Source organism: Choloepus didactylus, chromosome 16 (assembly GCF_015220235.1).
Source record: "Choloepus didactylus isolate mChoDid1 chromosome 16, mChoDid1.pri, whole genome shotgun sequence".
NCBI lineage: Eukaryota > Metazoa > Chordata > Mammalia > Pilosa > Megalonychidae > Choloepus > Choloepus didactylus.
The window spans coordinates 54,077,121-54,090,749 of record NC_051322.1 but is presented as its reverse complement, the minus strand read 5'-3'; the positions used below and the strand labels follow the sequence as shown (position 1 = coordinate 54,090,749).

At 34.3% G+C, this 13,629-nt stretch overlaps 1 protein-coding gene across 2 annotated transcripts in view; it reads right to left on the bottom strand.

Moving 5' to 3' along the window:
- SS18 (SS18 subunit of BAF chromatin remodeling complex) overlaps positions 1 to 13,629 on the bottom strand; it is a 114,623-nt gene that overhangs the window by 54,562 nt on the left and 46,432 nt on the right. For both annotated transcript variants that reach the window (XM_037805888.1, XM_037805889.1), the window contains exons 4-5: positions 9,518 to 9,671; positions 6,060 to 6,281 (exon numbers count right to left, since the gene is read on the bottom strand). In XM_037805888.1, the coding sequence (XP_037661816.1) occupies positions 6,060 to 6,281; positions 9,518 to 9,671 (376 nt within the window). The remainder of the gene's footprint in view (positions 1 to 6,059; positions 6,282 to 9,517; positions 9,672 to 13,629) is intronic.

Genomic DNA, 13,629 nt, shown 5'->3' with positions numbered 1-13,629 from the left:
TGAAACAAAACTAATAAATTTGATGCCAGAGGCCAAAATAAGGCGGCAAAAGTTGATAAACAGATCTTAAATTTTTTGTTTTCATTAAAAAGAAAAGTTTTATCATCCTGAGTCAGAAATTTTACATGAATCATCTCATTTAATCTTACTATATAATTTGTCAAAGGTACAGTAAGTTACATGGCCAAGACTTGAATTCAAGTCTGAAGAATTACAGACAAAGTTTGTGAACTTGTGATACAATTTTTCTGTCTTTCTAGGTTATCATATGATATTCAATTTCATTCCTAACCATTCAAAAAACAAATTTTGATGCCTACTCTCAGGTGTTGTTCTAGGCACAACAGATATAACAGTGAAACAAAAGAGATAAACTTCTGGCCCTTCTGGAGCTTTTTGAACTCTAGCAGAGTTTATGCTCTATATACAAGTAAGTTGATCCAATTATGTAGGAAAATGGTGGTTCATTTTGAACACAGTTCTTAATCCTAAGATTCAAAGTAATAACCAATAAACTTTACCTGGATAATACTGAAAAAACTCACACTTCAAAGTTTATGTTAGATTGACTGTAATACTTATCAAGCAACAGTTTAAACAGCAGCAGTTTAAACAACAAATTAATGTAAAAAGTTTGCTAAATCTTTGGCTTGAAAGCAGTAGATCCTCTAAGAGAGCATAAAGAAAGACCTTCTGCTATACTACCACTTTATTTGCTGCATAAGAAATTACTTCAGTCTTCTAAATTCAAAGAATAAAACACTAAAAACATGAACAAAAATTAGACACAAACAACACCATTGACATACGTGCCAGTTTGAATGTATTATGTCCCTCAAAATGCCATTATCTTTGATGTAATCTTGTATGGGCAGATGTATTAGTGTTGATTAGATTGTAATTCTTTGAGTGTTTCCATGGAGATGCGACCCACCCAACTGTGGGTGATGACTCTAATTGGATAATTTCCAGGGAGGTGTGGCCCTGAGTATTCAGCATAGGCCTTGATGAGTTTACTGGAGCACTATATAAGCTCAGACAGGAGCAAGCTTGCTACAGCCAAGAGGGACACTTTGAAGAATACACAGAAGCTGAGAGAGTAGCTGCAGATGAGAGACATTTTGAAGACGGCCGTTGAGAGCAGACTCTTGCTCTGGAGAAGTTAAGAGAGGACAAACACCGCAAGAGCAACTAAGAGTGTCATTTTTGAGGAACTGCAGCCTAGACAGGAACATCCAGGAGAAAGCCATTTTGAAACCAGAACTTTGGAGCCAATGCCAGCCAGGTGACTTCCCAGCTAACAGAGATTTTCCGGACACCATTGGCCATCCTCCAGTGAAGGTACCCTTTGTTGATGGACACTTTATGGCCTTAAGACTGTAACTTTGTAACCAGATAAGCCTCCCTTATAAAAGCCAATCCAATTCTGGTGTTTTACATCCCAGCAGCATTAGCCAACTAGAACAACATACAAGCTCAATATTTTAAAAAGTTCAAGAAAGAATAACTGCGATTAAAAAAAAAAAAAAAACTCATGGTTTACAAAAGATTTGTGTATTTCACTGTATGTCAATTTCACCTAAAAGAAGGAAAACAAAATATTGAACTCTAGTTAATGAACAGAAGCTGAAGTGTTTAAGGATGAAGTGTACAATGCCTGCAACTTACTTTGAAATGAAAAAAAAAATGATTGATGTATGGAGAGATTGATGTATATATGATAAAACAAATATAGCTGAATGCTAATTGTAGAATTTGGAGGTGGGTACCTAGGTGTTCACAATTCTCTCCACTTTTAGGTTTGACTAAAATTTTCCATAATAAAATATTAGGAAAAAGACAAAATGACCACAAAATAAGATGTTTGCAACCTTAACTTCATTTTAGGTAAAAAACATATTTATGGAAACTCACTAAGTGACTAGCACTGTACTTGCAACTAACACACCCTCCAATATCTCCTGCTTGACTAATCTCTCTTTTGATCTAAGATCTGGAAGTGCTCTGAGGATGTCTGTAGGCAGAGGAGGTGACCACTTTTACTGGGAGAGGAACTGACCTTTACTGAGGCCCTTTCCATGCCCTACACAGCACCAAACGCTCTGCAGATCAGTCAGGCTTCTCAGCTGCAAGCAAAAGATACCAACTGGGCTGATTAAAGCAGATGATAATGAAAGAACATGAAGCAGCCACAGAATCACCAGGAATGGTGAGAAACAATCTCAGGAAAGAGAAGGAACAAAGAAAGACTGTCCACCCAGAAGCACGACCAAAATCACATCTTTGCACCAGGCTGGTGAAGGCTCCACTGTGCCAACCACTGTCCACACAGTACAGTCAATCTTCATTATTTGCAGATTCTGTATTTTCAGGGATTTCAGGGTTATTCTCGGTCATTCAGGGACACCATGCATGGAGAAGTGAAAATTTTGAGTCTCCCACCCTGCATTTGCACGTTCTCAGCTGAGGTCAAACAAGGGAACAAGGTGATTGATCTTTTTGTTTCAGCTTTCATTCAGCTGTAAACAGTATTTGAATGTTGCTTTAAAATGTTCTGTTTCAAGGTGGGGTTAATGGGGGCACCACTAAAAGATGAATGAAACAAAGAATTTCCTAGGGAATCACTGTATGCAAATTTAAGGAGGAAGCAGAAGATACAAGGTGTCTTTAAACAGAAATACACATAAAAAGGTTATGTACAGCCATACTTCTCTTTACTGCGCTTTGTAGTTATTGTGCTTTTTACAAATTGAAGATTTGTGGCAACCCTGCCTCAAGCAAGTCTATCAGTACCATGTCCCTGACAGCATGTGCTCACTTCATGTCTCTGAGTCACAGTTTAGTAATTCTCACAATACATCAAACTTTTTCATTATTATTATATCTGTATAGTAATCTATGACGAGTGATCTTTGATGTTACCATTGTAATCGTTTTGGGGCACCATGAACCATGCCCATATAAGGTGAACTTACTTAACCAATTAAAAAAAAAAAAGTTCAATAAAGAGTAACTACTGTTTAAAAAAAAAAAAAAAAAGGATAGAGTAACATGTAATTAATCAATGTAACAAAGCCAATTTTTTGAGCAGCTTTTTAAAATGGCATATTTTTATGGTAGGTTTGCATGTATTTGTTACATTAGTATTTACAGAGATTTCTATTTTGTCGCTTCTCAATAAAAATTAAAAGCTAATTTGATAAATTTTAAAGAATTAATGAAGTCCAAAGAGTTTGCACAATTCTATTCCTAGAATTATTTTTATTGTAACACTAGAACACAATGATTCCTATTATATTAGAGCTAACAGTATAAATTAGCAGAATATTTCTCCTTACTTTTTTAAACAATCAAACTGATAAACTGTAAATGTATAAGAACATCATCTTTATTAATTTCAATCAGTGACAAGATTTTTAGACAGGTCACTTTCTCCCCTTAATATTCTTATCAAAGATGGGAAACAGAAAGAAGAGAAAGAAGAAAAAAAAAGTTTTCACCTATCTATTTGTAAGGATAGGGAGGTGGGAGGAGTATTTGCATTTGGATGTAGAGGTTTGGAGGCTAGAGAACAAAACTACCAAAATGAATGCATCTCAGTTCTGATCTGCAATGTTTTGTTAGTAAAACTACTATCAAATAATCAGCTAAAGATTCTTAAAGTATCTCTTACATTAAAGTGTTCTAGATATTGCCATTTAATTGTTACTTTTTAAAACACAATTCTCTGGACTAGTCTTTTTTTCATTATTTTATCACTAATGTATAATATAAGAAATTCTATAAATATTTATTTTCCTTTACTAATAAGCCCTATTATCAATTAAAAATGGGAAGTAGCTTTAACATGTTTTCTAGTATCTCTTAATATAGACATAAATAGCTAGAAAAATGGGGATATCCGCATGAAGATGTCAACATTTTGATTTGAACTCAATGAACAGCTAACATCTCAATAAATGTGGGAAAAATTTAAAGTTAAAAATTTTCTGGTATTTTTCAGGCTTTTCTTTAAGGATTATTTAAAATGTATTCTCTAATTTCTTCCACTATGTAGGTGAAAAGAGAAATTTTAATATAAAATACATAATTTTTTTTGTAAAACTATTTAGGAAAATGCTTTCTAATGTAAATATTAACATTTCAAACAAAACTTTCATCATGCTAAACAATTTTTTCATTCAACAGGTACGATAAAATTAAAACATTTTTAATATAAGAAATTTATACAATGAAGAAAGTAGATATTGCTAGTACCTTGTATAACTTTCTCTTTTTTAATTGTAACTTTCTTCTGTGTTCTTTCAATTCTGAAATATCTAAATTTAACCAAATGAAACTTTTTTATTTGTCCTGGAGAGATTTATAAAACATTGAAAATTTCGTGAATGAGTCCTACTCTTTTATTTAAATCAGATCTCTACATAGTTTCTATTTTCTATTAAGGAATTTATAAATTATGAGAACAAAGCACAAAACAATATAATTATTATAGTAAAAGGAAAAACTCCATATTGATACAAAATATGCCATTAAAAAAAAGTTGATGCCTAAGTTTTGAACAAAAATTCCTGTAAATATCTTAACTCTTTCTCCAAAATTTCTACATGCACACTGCTGCATGCATTACTATTTTCTTCTTCAAGCCTTATAATAAGTTACATCAAACGATGCTGCAGCAACATCCATTTTTGTGCACACCCTACCTTTTCTTAACTATAGGTTTCTAAGAGGTGTGCCACCATTACTGCAGTTGCTGTCAGAATCATTATCAATTTTCTTGCTCTCTCCTAGTATCTAAACCTAAAGGAAAAACATCTGAACTCCCTTCTGATCTAGCACTGATTGAATCTTGATGTTGTTTGGAAACTTTAATAGATCTAATAAAAAAAAAAAAGAAAACATTCCCTCATGGGCACTAAATAACTTTGGGAAAAATTATTGAGCAGGAACCAGTTTTGTGAAGCTATGTTCATTGAAAATTTTTTCTATTGTCTCCCTTTATTTTCAGTATATTGCATCAAAATTATAAAAAATCTGTATAAATATTTAAAAATTAATGTATATTATTTCATCATAAATAATTATCAACAAATTAACATTAACTTCCTTTATCTGGGAGCACTTTAGCGATTTATTTTTCATAAGTAAAATCTAAGAAACTTTATTGCAAATACAATTTAATTATATTTTATACTCTTAACCTAACCACATTCTGTGATTGAAATAACTTTAGGCTGGCAATATGCCAAATGTTTTTAACAGGCAATTAGCAGAACAGAGCACCACTTACCGTTTTTTAGTTATTATTCACATGAATACTTAAAAGAGAAACATGATAATTTCATTCTCTAGATTGGCAGTAAATTTTAATAGACTCATACCATTTTAAGAAGACAAGAGCACCTCCATGCACATTCTAATAGCAAATTATGTTAGAATTACATTTTAATGATGGAACATACCATCAGAAAATATCCATGTAAATCAAGAGAAATTCATATAAGTTAATATAGCTGTAATAAGTAAAATGAACCATAGAATAGATGTTTTTAAAGGAGTTGTACTTGCAAAGATAATCTTGAAATTGAATAAGTATTTACTTAAAAATTATATTTTCTCAATTTTCTAGGTCTTGACCAAATGTTTGGATATTCTTTAATCAGTTTTAAAAAACAATTCCAACAATATGGAATCCCAAATGAACTGTCCAAAAGACAAAATCAAACAAACAAACAAAAGCCTTAAAGAGAACTCCAAAGTATCTGATCTTCCCAAACCCAGGATCCACCAATTTTAACATTTTGCCACATTTCACATATGCTGTTTCATTCTATCTACCTATCATCTATCAATCATCTATCTATATATAAGCAATTTAATTTCTAACTGTAAAAAAAATGAGATTTAAGCTGGTTTCAAATTAGCTTTCCCTTTTTAAGAGTTCATTGTCATTTCAAACTTTTATTTTTATGTATCAGCTAACAACTTCACACAATTGTTTTACTTTCAAAGATTAATATAGCATTCAAGTCAAGAATGACATAAAGCTTATTTACCTTGGTTTGGCTGCATATTCATATTTGGTCTAGGGCCATAGTTTCCCATTGGTTGCCCTTGACTCATCGTCATCTGATTCTGTACAGGCATACTCTGTGATGATGGCACAGAATGGTTGTAGCCTCCCATGGATCCATGGCTACTTGAAGGCATGTTCATGGAACTGTTTGTCATATTGAGTTGACTGGGTCCAGGTCCCTGCATAGGCATATGATTAGGCCCTTTGAAGAAAAATGATCAGAAGCAAAAAAAGGAAGTTAAATAGACAGTCTATATAAAAGTACCTAAAAAAATTTTGCATTACTGTAATAATAACTAATCATAACTGAGTATTTAATCAAATAGCAGACAAAATAAATGCTTTATATGAATGACAGCAAACCTGTGAGGTAGATTTTATTACTTCCATTTCACAGATTAAGAAACTAATGCTGGAAAGCTGGGAAAATTCTGAAAAAGGGTAGTGAAGAAGGACTAGCTTTATAAGAGAATAAAACATATAAAGCTGGAGTAATTAAAAGTAGTACTAGCACATAAAAAAAATTGATTAACAGATCAATGGACCAGAATAGTCTAAAAACAGACCCAAATGCATAACTTAGCAAATGATAATAGCAATGATACTAAATATCAGTGGGCAAAACAAAGATAATTCAATAAATGATATTGTGACAACTGGGGAAAACTAAGTTGGATACCTATCTCATTCCTTCCACCAAAAGTAATTCCAGATAGATAAAAAAATGTTAACATTAAAAAGAAAAGAAGAAGGAAAACGAAAAAAAACTATAATAAAATCAATCGGAGAATTTTAAATAATCTCAGAATGGAAGGGCCTTCTTAAGTATGCCAAAAACCAGAGCCATAAAAGATTGGTAAATTAGACTGCATGAAAATAAAAAATTTGTACATAAACAAAGGAAAATCCCAAAAGCAAATTATAAAAAGATAAGCTAGGAAAAAAAATCATTTATAAGACATCATATCACAAACAAAACTAATTACTTACTATTATAAAAGTAAAAGACCACCATCAGGGAAAGAAGTGGCAAAGGATCTAAACCATCAGTTCATACAAAAACTATAAAATGACTCATGAAAGAGAAAAGACTGATTGCTTCACTTATAACAGAAAGACAAATTAAAACTGAGACACATTTTTTATCTTTCAGACACACCAAGTTCAAAACTTTTGATACGACTGTATTAAGAAAACAGAAACACGGTATTACGTTGTTGAGAGAATGGAAATGGAATTAAGAACAATTTTTATGTACAGCAATTTGGCAATATTAAATTTTATTAAAGTATATGCCTTTGACCCTGCAATTTCGGTTCTAGAAATGTATCCTATAGATACACATGTGTATGTCTGTGTGTGCATATATGTGTAAGGATTCAGATTTTATTTATTTATACATAAACACACTCACACACACACACGCATATTCACAGCAGAAGAATTTGTAATAACAAAAGACTAGAAACAACCTATATTTCCATCATAAGGGATCTGTTCCAATAAATTAGAGTACACCCATAAAAAAAGAATATAATGCAGTAACCAAAAACAATGAAGCAGCTCTTTATATACTAAGTAGAATTACAATCTCCAAGATATATCTTTAAGAGAGGGGAAAAAGATGCATAATAGTATTTAATATATGCTACCATTTGTGTAAAAAGGAGGAGGAGGAGGAGGAGGAGGACAGGAAAACATATATATATATATGCATATGATTTTATATACAGAGAATACTTCCAGAAGGAAATCAATCCCTCCCTGGAATTAAGTATCTGGAAAGGTAGAAGCTGTATGGAGACCCTTTTGATTTTGGTACCATATACATGTATTATCCAGTTTTTAAAAGATCAATTAACTTTTTTAAAAAACAAGACTGAGAGGTTATTTGCCCAAGATCAAACATCATGTAAGTAGCTCTCCCACTTGGATTTTAAAATAAAATATTAAAAACACAACTAAAATAAGAAATTAACAGCCTAGATACAAATTTGTGTGCATAAAAATGTTGGTTACATGCTTTAAGAAACATTTTAAATAAAAAATAAATAAGCTGGTGGATTTCCAATTTCTCCTATGTTTAAGTCTTTCAATATAAATTCTTTCAGAAGCTATAGAGTATTCTGGATAAATGGGGTCATAACCGGTCAACAATCTCTTGCCTATAAAAGAATGTAAGTATTCTAGATAGCCTTACATAAAAGCCAAAAGGCAACATAGTCAATAATTGTATTGCTGCTTAATGCTTCTTAAACTCAAATGTTATAAGGAGAAGGTAAGTCAAAATCCTAATTAAAGGCACCACCATAAAAAGTCATAAAACTCTGAATTTTGAAAACAATGAGTCCCGATGAGCTCAATGTGAATTCAGCAAGTTTCCTCCTGTAGTTATGTTCTTATTCCTACCTCTATACTGGGTGTGGGCCACAGATGCTACAAAGATAGGAGATAGCCACTGAAATACAATTTTGCTTCTAAATAATTAATCTTTTTATAAACCAGGCAACCTTGCTTCCAACTCTAGGCTGTGCTCTCTTTTCCTTCTTTTTTTACCCCTACCATCTCTCACCAATGCTACCAATTGAACTAATCAGCTAGAAGACACTACCCTAAGGATGCTAACTATTAATTTTAAAAATAAATTGTTCTGTTATTTTGATTTTATTTAATTTCTTTCCATTATTGCTTTTTATAAAATGTGTTCTTTTTACTAATGAAAATAACCCTTTTCTTTAGAAAATAAAGACATTCACATTAAATACAATGTAAATCCTACAAAAAATTATATGTTCCTGTTACAAAAATATAATAAACATTTTTCAGATTAAAAATTCAAATCAGCAAAAGGTAACTAAATAAGCATCTAGTGGCCTGAAAAATATTCTACAGTGACTTTAAACTTAAAATGGATAAACAGTAAAAGGAATGCTTCATTACAAGAAAGCATTCTACTCTCAGATTTAAAATTCTATACTCAGATTTAAAAATATCTATGAGGAAATACTAAATACACTACACTTTAGATTTTTTTCCCCAAGTTTTTTCTGAGATCAATAAATTTTTAAGTAAATACAAAACTCAAGGAAATGTCACAATACCTTTTTATAAATAGATTTTAATTCTTAAGCCATGGTGCAATGTCTTTTTTTCCAAAAAGCTTCTAAAGCCAGCTGTATTGCATAGTTTCAGACAGACTAAATTTAGCCAGTTCTGTTCATCAGAGGAATGCTGTGTGTCAGCTACATCAAAGCCCAAGGGCAGCCTGATAAACACTGAATACAGGTCACGTAGCTCTGTAGCTAACAAACTCTAAGAGAGCTTGTACTCGGGGGCATTCAAAGCAGTTTTGTCATCAACAATCTAGTATCCCTTGAGCCCCCATGTCGTTTTAGTTGCTAAGCAACTCTGGTGTTAATGTAGAGGAGGAAAACTTACCAGGCATCTGGCCGTTCATCTGGTTCTGCATGTGTGGTGCAGGAGGACCCCCACCTACCATTCCATCTGAAGACATGTTGTGAGAGCGTGGAGGTGGGGGAGGGCCGCTCTGATTCATCCCTCCAGGACCCATAGGCATATTCTGCGTGGGTGGCTGAAAGGAGACAGTTGAGTAAAACAAGAGAAACAGACTAATATATTGAAGATGCATATGGTGTAACGTTTGCTTATATTATTAAATTGGATAGGAACAAAAACAGAAATGCATTTCAATATATTCTAATACATTTTAACCATGGACTTTTTAACACTATATTTAAAAACCTCCAAAACTTCACAAGACAGTTAGCAGGAGGAACATACGATCTGAGTACCTTAGACCAAAAGAACCCTATGATTTAATATATTTTACTTTATAAAACCACAATAATGAAAATAAGAATTTTCTGTATAAAACAATAAACCATTTGCTTTTTTTAACATTTCTGCACAAAAATATATTGTCATACAGAATGTTAAATAAAGATTAGGAATACTTAATACATAAATAATTGAGAATTCTTTCTGGACAGAATATTAAACAAAAATAAAAAAAAATTCTCATTTACTTATATATAAAGAATTCCTAATGTCTTATTGTTATTTAAATTGTATTAAAAATTAAGTCTCCTTTCATTATGAATATATTTTGATACACTTATTATTAATAATGGATTTTATCTTAAAAGATACCATAACAAAGAACTATATAAGAATTAGAAGTCTCAAATGTGGTGTATCTTACACTGTTTAAGGGTAAAAGAAAAGTGATGAGGAAATGTTTTAAAACATGAAGACCCATCTTAGTCCAACATTTTTGTGCCGACTACTCCTACAGATTGGGAACATTACTGATGGCCTCCAAGGATGCAGAGACAGCTGCCTCAAAAGGATGCCTTTGGCAAATATCCTAATGAAATTGTGAAGAAAATAACTGATTAACCTTGAGAGTTCAAAAAAAAGCAAAAGGAAAAATATAGATACAAGGTGGCCTGCAACACCTGACTCTCTTCTTGGGGATATTTTTGTATAGAAAGCAAATGGTTCGCTTCTTTCCAAACCTCCATTTTTTAAGCCTGCAGGAAGATAGGGAAGTATTCTTATCACAGCTCTATTTCTGCCTTCTTTCTCTTCTCCCTATGTTCTGAACATGATGTCCATTCGTAAAACTTCATTCTCTTACTCCCACATTTTTTGGATGGTCAATAAATTACTATGTCTGTAACTTTCCAGATTTTGTGGACACAAATCTCTCTGGAACACTTACCATATACACATTTTTCATTAGTTATCACATGAGAACAATCAAGCCTTCAACAATTTAATAATCGCTAACATTCAGAGAAATAACCAAGTATTACTCTAATTGTAACCACTTAAAATTCAGAACCTTAATTCCTTCACAAATAAGATTCAGACAAAAACTTCTCTTTATATTTTCACCAAATCACCATTGACAATTTTCAAAAACAATACCTAACATTAACTCGACTAGTGTCATCACATATCTTACTTTTAATTATCCTGTATTTGTTAATATCCAGGATGAACTTCACTCTTGTGTTTGAAATAAAAATGCTTCCTCCTATAGCCTTTTTATCTTTATTTTTTGGATTTATTTTATTATTAGAGAACTTAGAAGTTTAGAGAAAACTCATGCAGAAAATAGAGTTCCCATATACCTGCCCTTAAACAGGCAGTTTTCCATATTATTAACAATTTGCATTACTGGTCTACCTTTCTTACAACTGATGAAACAGTATTACTATAATTATACAGTAAACTAGAGTCCTTAGTTCACATTAGGGTTCCTGTTTGCCTTCCATAGTACTGTGTTTTGTTTTTAACTTTTGTTCTATTAACAAAATTTCCCCTTTTAAAAACATTCAAATATCTGTTTGTAGTATTAGGTACATTCACATGTTGTGCTAACATCACAATCATCCCTTAGCAAAACTTTTCCAAAACCCCTAAGAGAAACTGTACCAATTAAACATTAACTCTACATTTCCTAACCCGTACCTCTGTCACTGTATTTTAGTTTCTGACTCTACGAAACTGCTTATTCAAATTTTTGCCTATCAGTGAGATGATTTGTCCTTTTGTGTATGTCTTATTTCACTCAACATATCTTCAATGCTCATCCACGTTTTGAATGTATCAGAACATTCTTTTTTCCAACAGAATAATATCCATTGCAATACACCACATTTTGTTTTTACACTCATCTATTGATGGAAACCTGGGTCAAGTCCTTCTTACGACAATTGTGAATAATGCTGCTATAAACATCAATGCTCAAAATATCTGCTGAAGTACCTACTTTCAGTTCTTTTGGCTATGTACCTAAGTGTGGGACTGATGGGTCACATGGGAATTCAATACTTTCTGAGGAACTCATGAAGTGTTTTCCACAGAGGCTACACCATTTTACATTCCCACCAATGAACAAGTGTTACTGTTTCTCTGTTTGTTTGTTTTTAAAGTAGTCATTCTAGTGGGGATAAAATAGTATGTCACTGTGGTTTTGATTTGCATTTCTCTAATGGCAAATGATGTTGACCATCTTTCCCTGTGTTTTTTTGGCCATTTGTATATCTTCTTTGAGAACTGTCTGTTCAAGTGTTTTTATTCATTTACAAATTGGGTTGTTTGTCTTTTTGTTATTCAGTTGCAGGGTTTCTTTACATGCTCTGGATTTTAAACCCTTATCCAGTATGGGGCTTCCAAATATTTTCTCCAATTCTGCAGGATGACTACTTTCATGATGAAGTACTTTGAAGTGCAAAAGTTTGTAATTATGGGATCGGAGGATCCAAGATGGTGGCATAGAGAGGAGTGGAAGCAAAGTAGTCCCCCTGGAACAACTAGAAAAACCAGAAATAGCTAGTAAATAAGCCGGAATAACTGTGGGGGAACAAACATGACCATCCACTCATCATATACCAACCTGAATTGGGAGGAATGCCCGAGATCACAGCATAAAATCTGTAAGTAAAAACTGTGGATCCGGACCTCTGGAAGAGGGCAGTTAGGAGAGACAGGGCAAAAAAACACCTCCATGAAAAATACTAGATAACGGCCAGAGGGTCACCCAGAACACTGGTTCCAGTGATGCACCAGCTGAACGGGGTCTGCTGGATTCGCAGGGACCATGCACTTGGTGAGGCCAGCAGTCTGCATTCCGGGCAAGTGAGCGGGCCTGCTGAACGTCCAGCAGCCATGCTGCGGTGTGGGGAAGCTGTGGGTTGGCGTTTGGTATTGGACTAGTTCTTTTTAAAAGCCCTAAAGTGGCTGTGAATACAGCAGGAGAAGCACGGCAGAACAGTGTCTCCACAACCTGTGGGTACACCTCAGTATCTGGCGTGGATGATAGCCTTTCACGCACCCACTGCTAATTGTCTGGAAGTGAGGCAGGCAGGGGTTAGCCAAAAGGGGAGAGAAACCATGCCCCTTGCAGCCATCTTCCCAGAGGGCTGGGAACACTCCTGCCCAGCACCGGCGCCACAGCCCAGAGCTGCGCCAGGAAACCCAGTACAACAGGAAGTGTTTCCAGCAACGCATGCACACGCTACAGTGTCTGGCGTGGACAGTGGCCTTTCACGCATTCACAGCTGGTTGTCCTGGAGCTGGGGGGGGCAGAGCGGTGTGAAAGCAGGGAGACTGGCACGCCCCATTCAGCCATACTTTCAGCAGGCTGGGAACGCCCCTACACGGCCCGCCAGCCCAGAATTTCCCTTGAGGGACAGTGTGCACTTGTGACATAGCACAGGCTTCCCTCAGCAGAGGGACCCACTCGGAAATCCCAGGGAACATATGCCAATACCAAGGACTTGTGGGGCAGCGGCACAGACAATCTGTGGCAAGACCGAACTGAAGGTTTAGACTCTTGGAACAGCCTTAAATCTCCAGGAACACTGGGAGGGTTGATTGTTTAAGCCGCCCTCACTCCCTAACTGCTCAGACACACACCCCACAGTCAGGACAGACAGCACCAACTACACACGCACAACTGATGCGCCAATTGGACCCACAAGAATCAGACCCCCACACACCACAAAGACAAAGTTGGG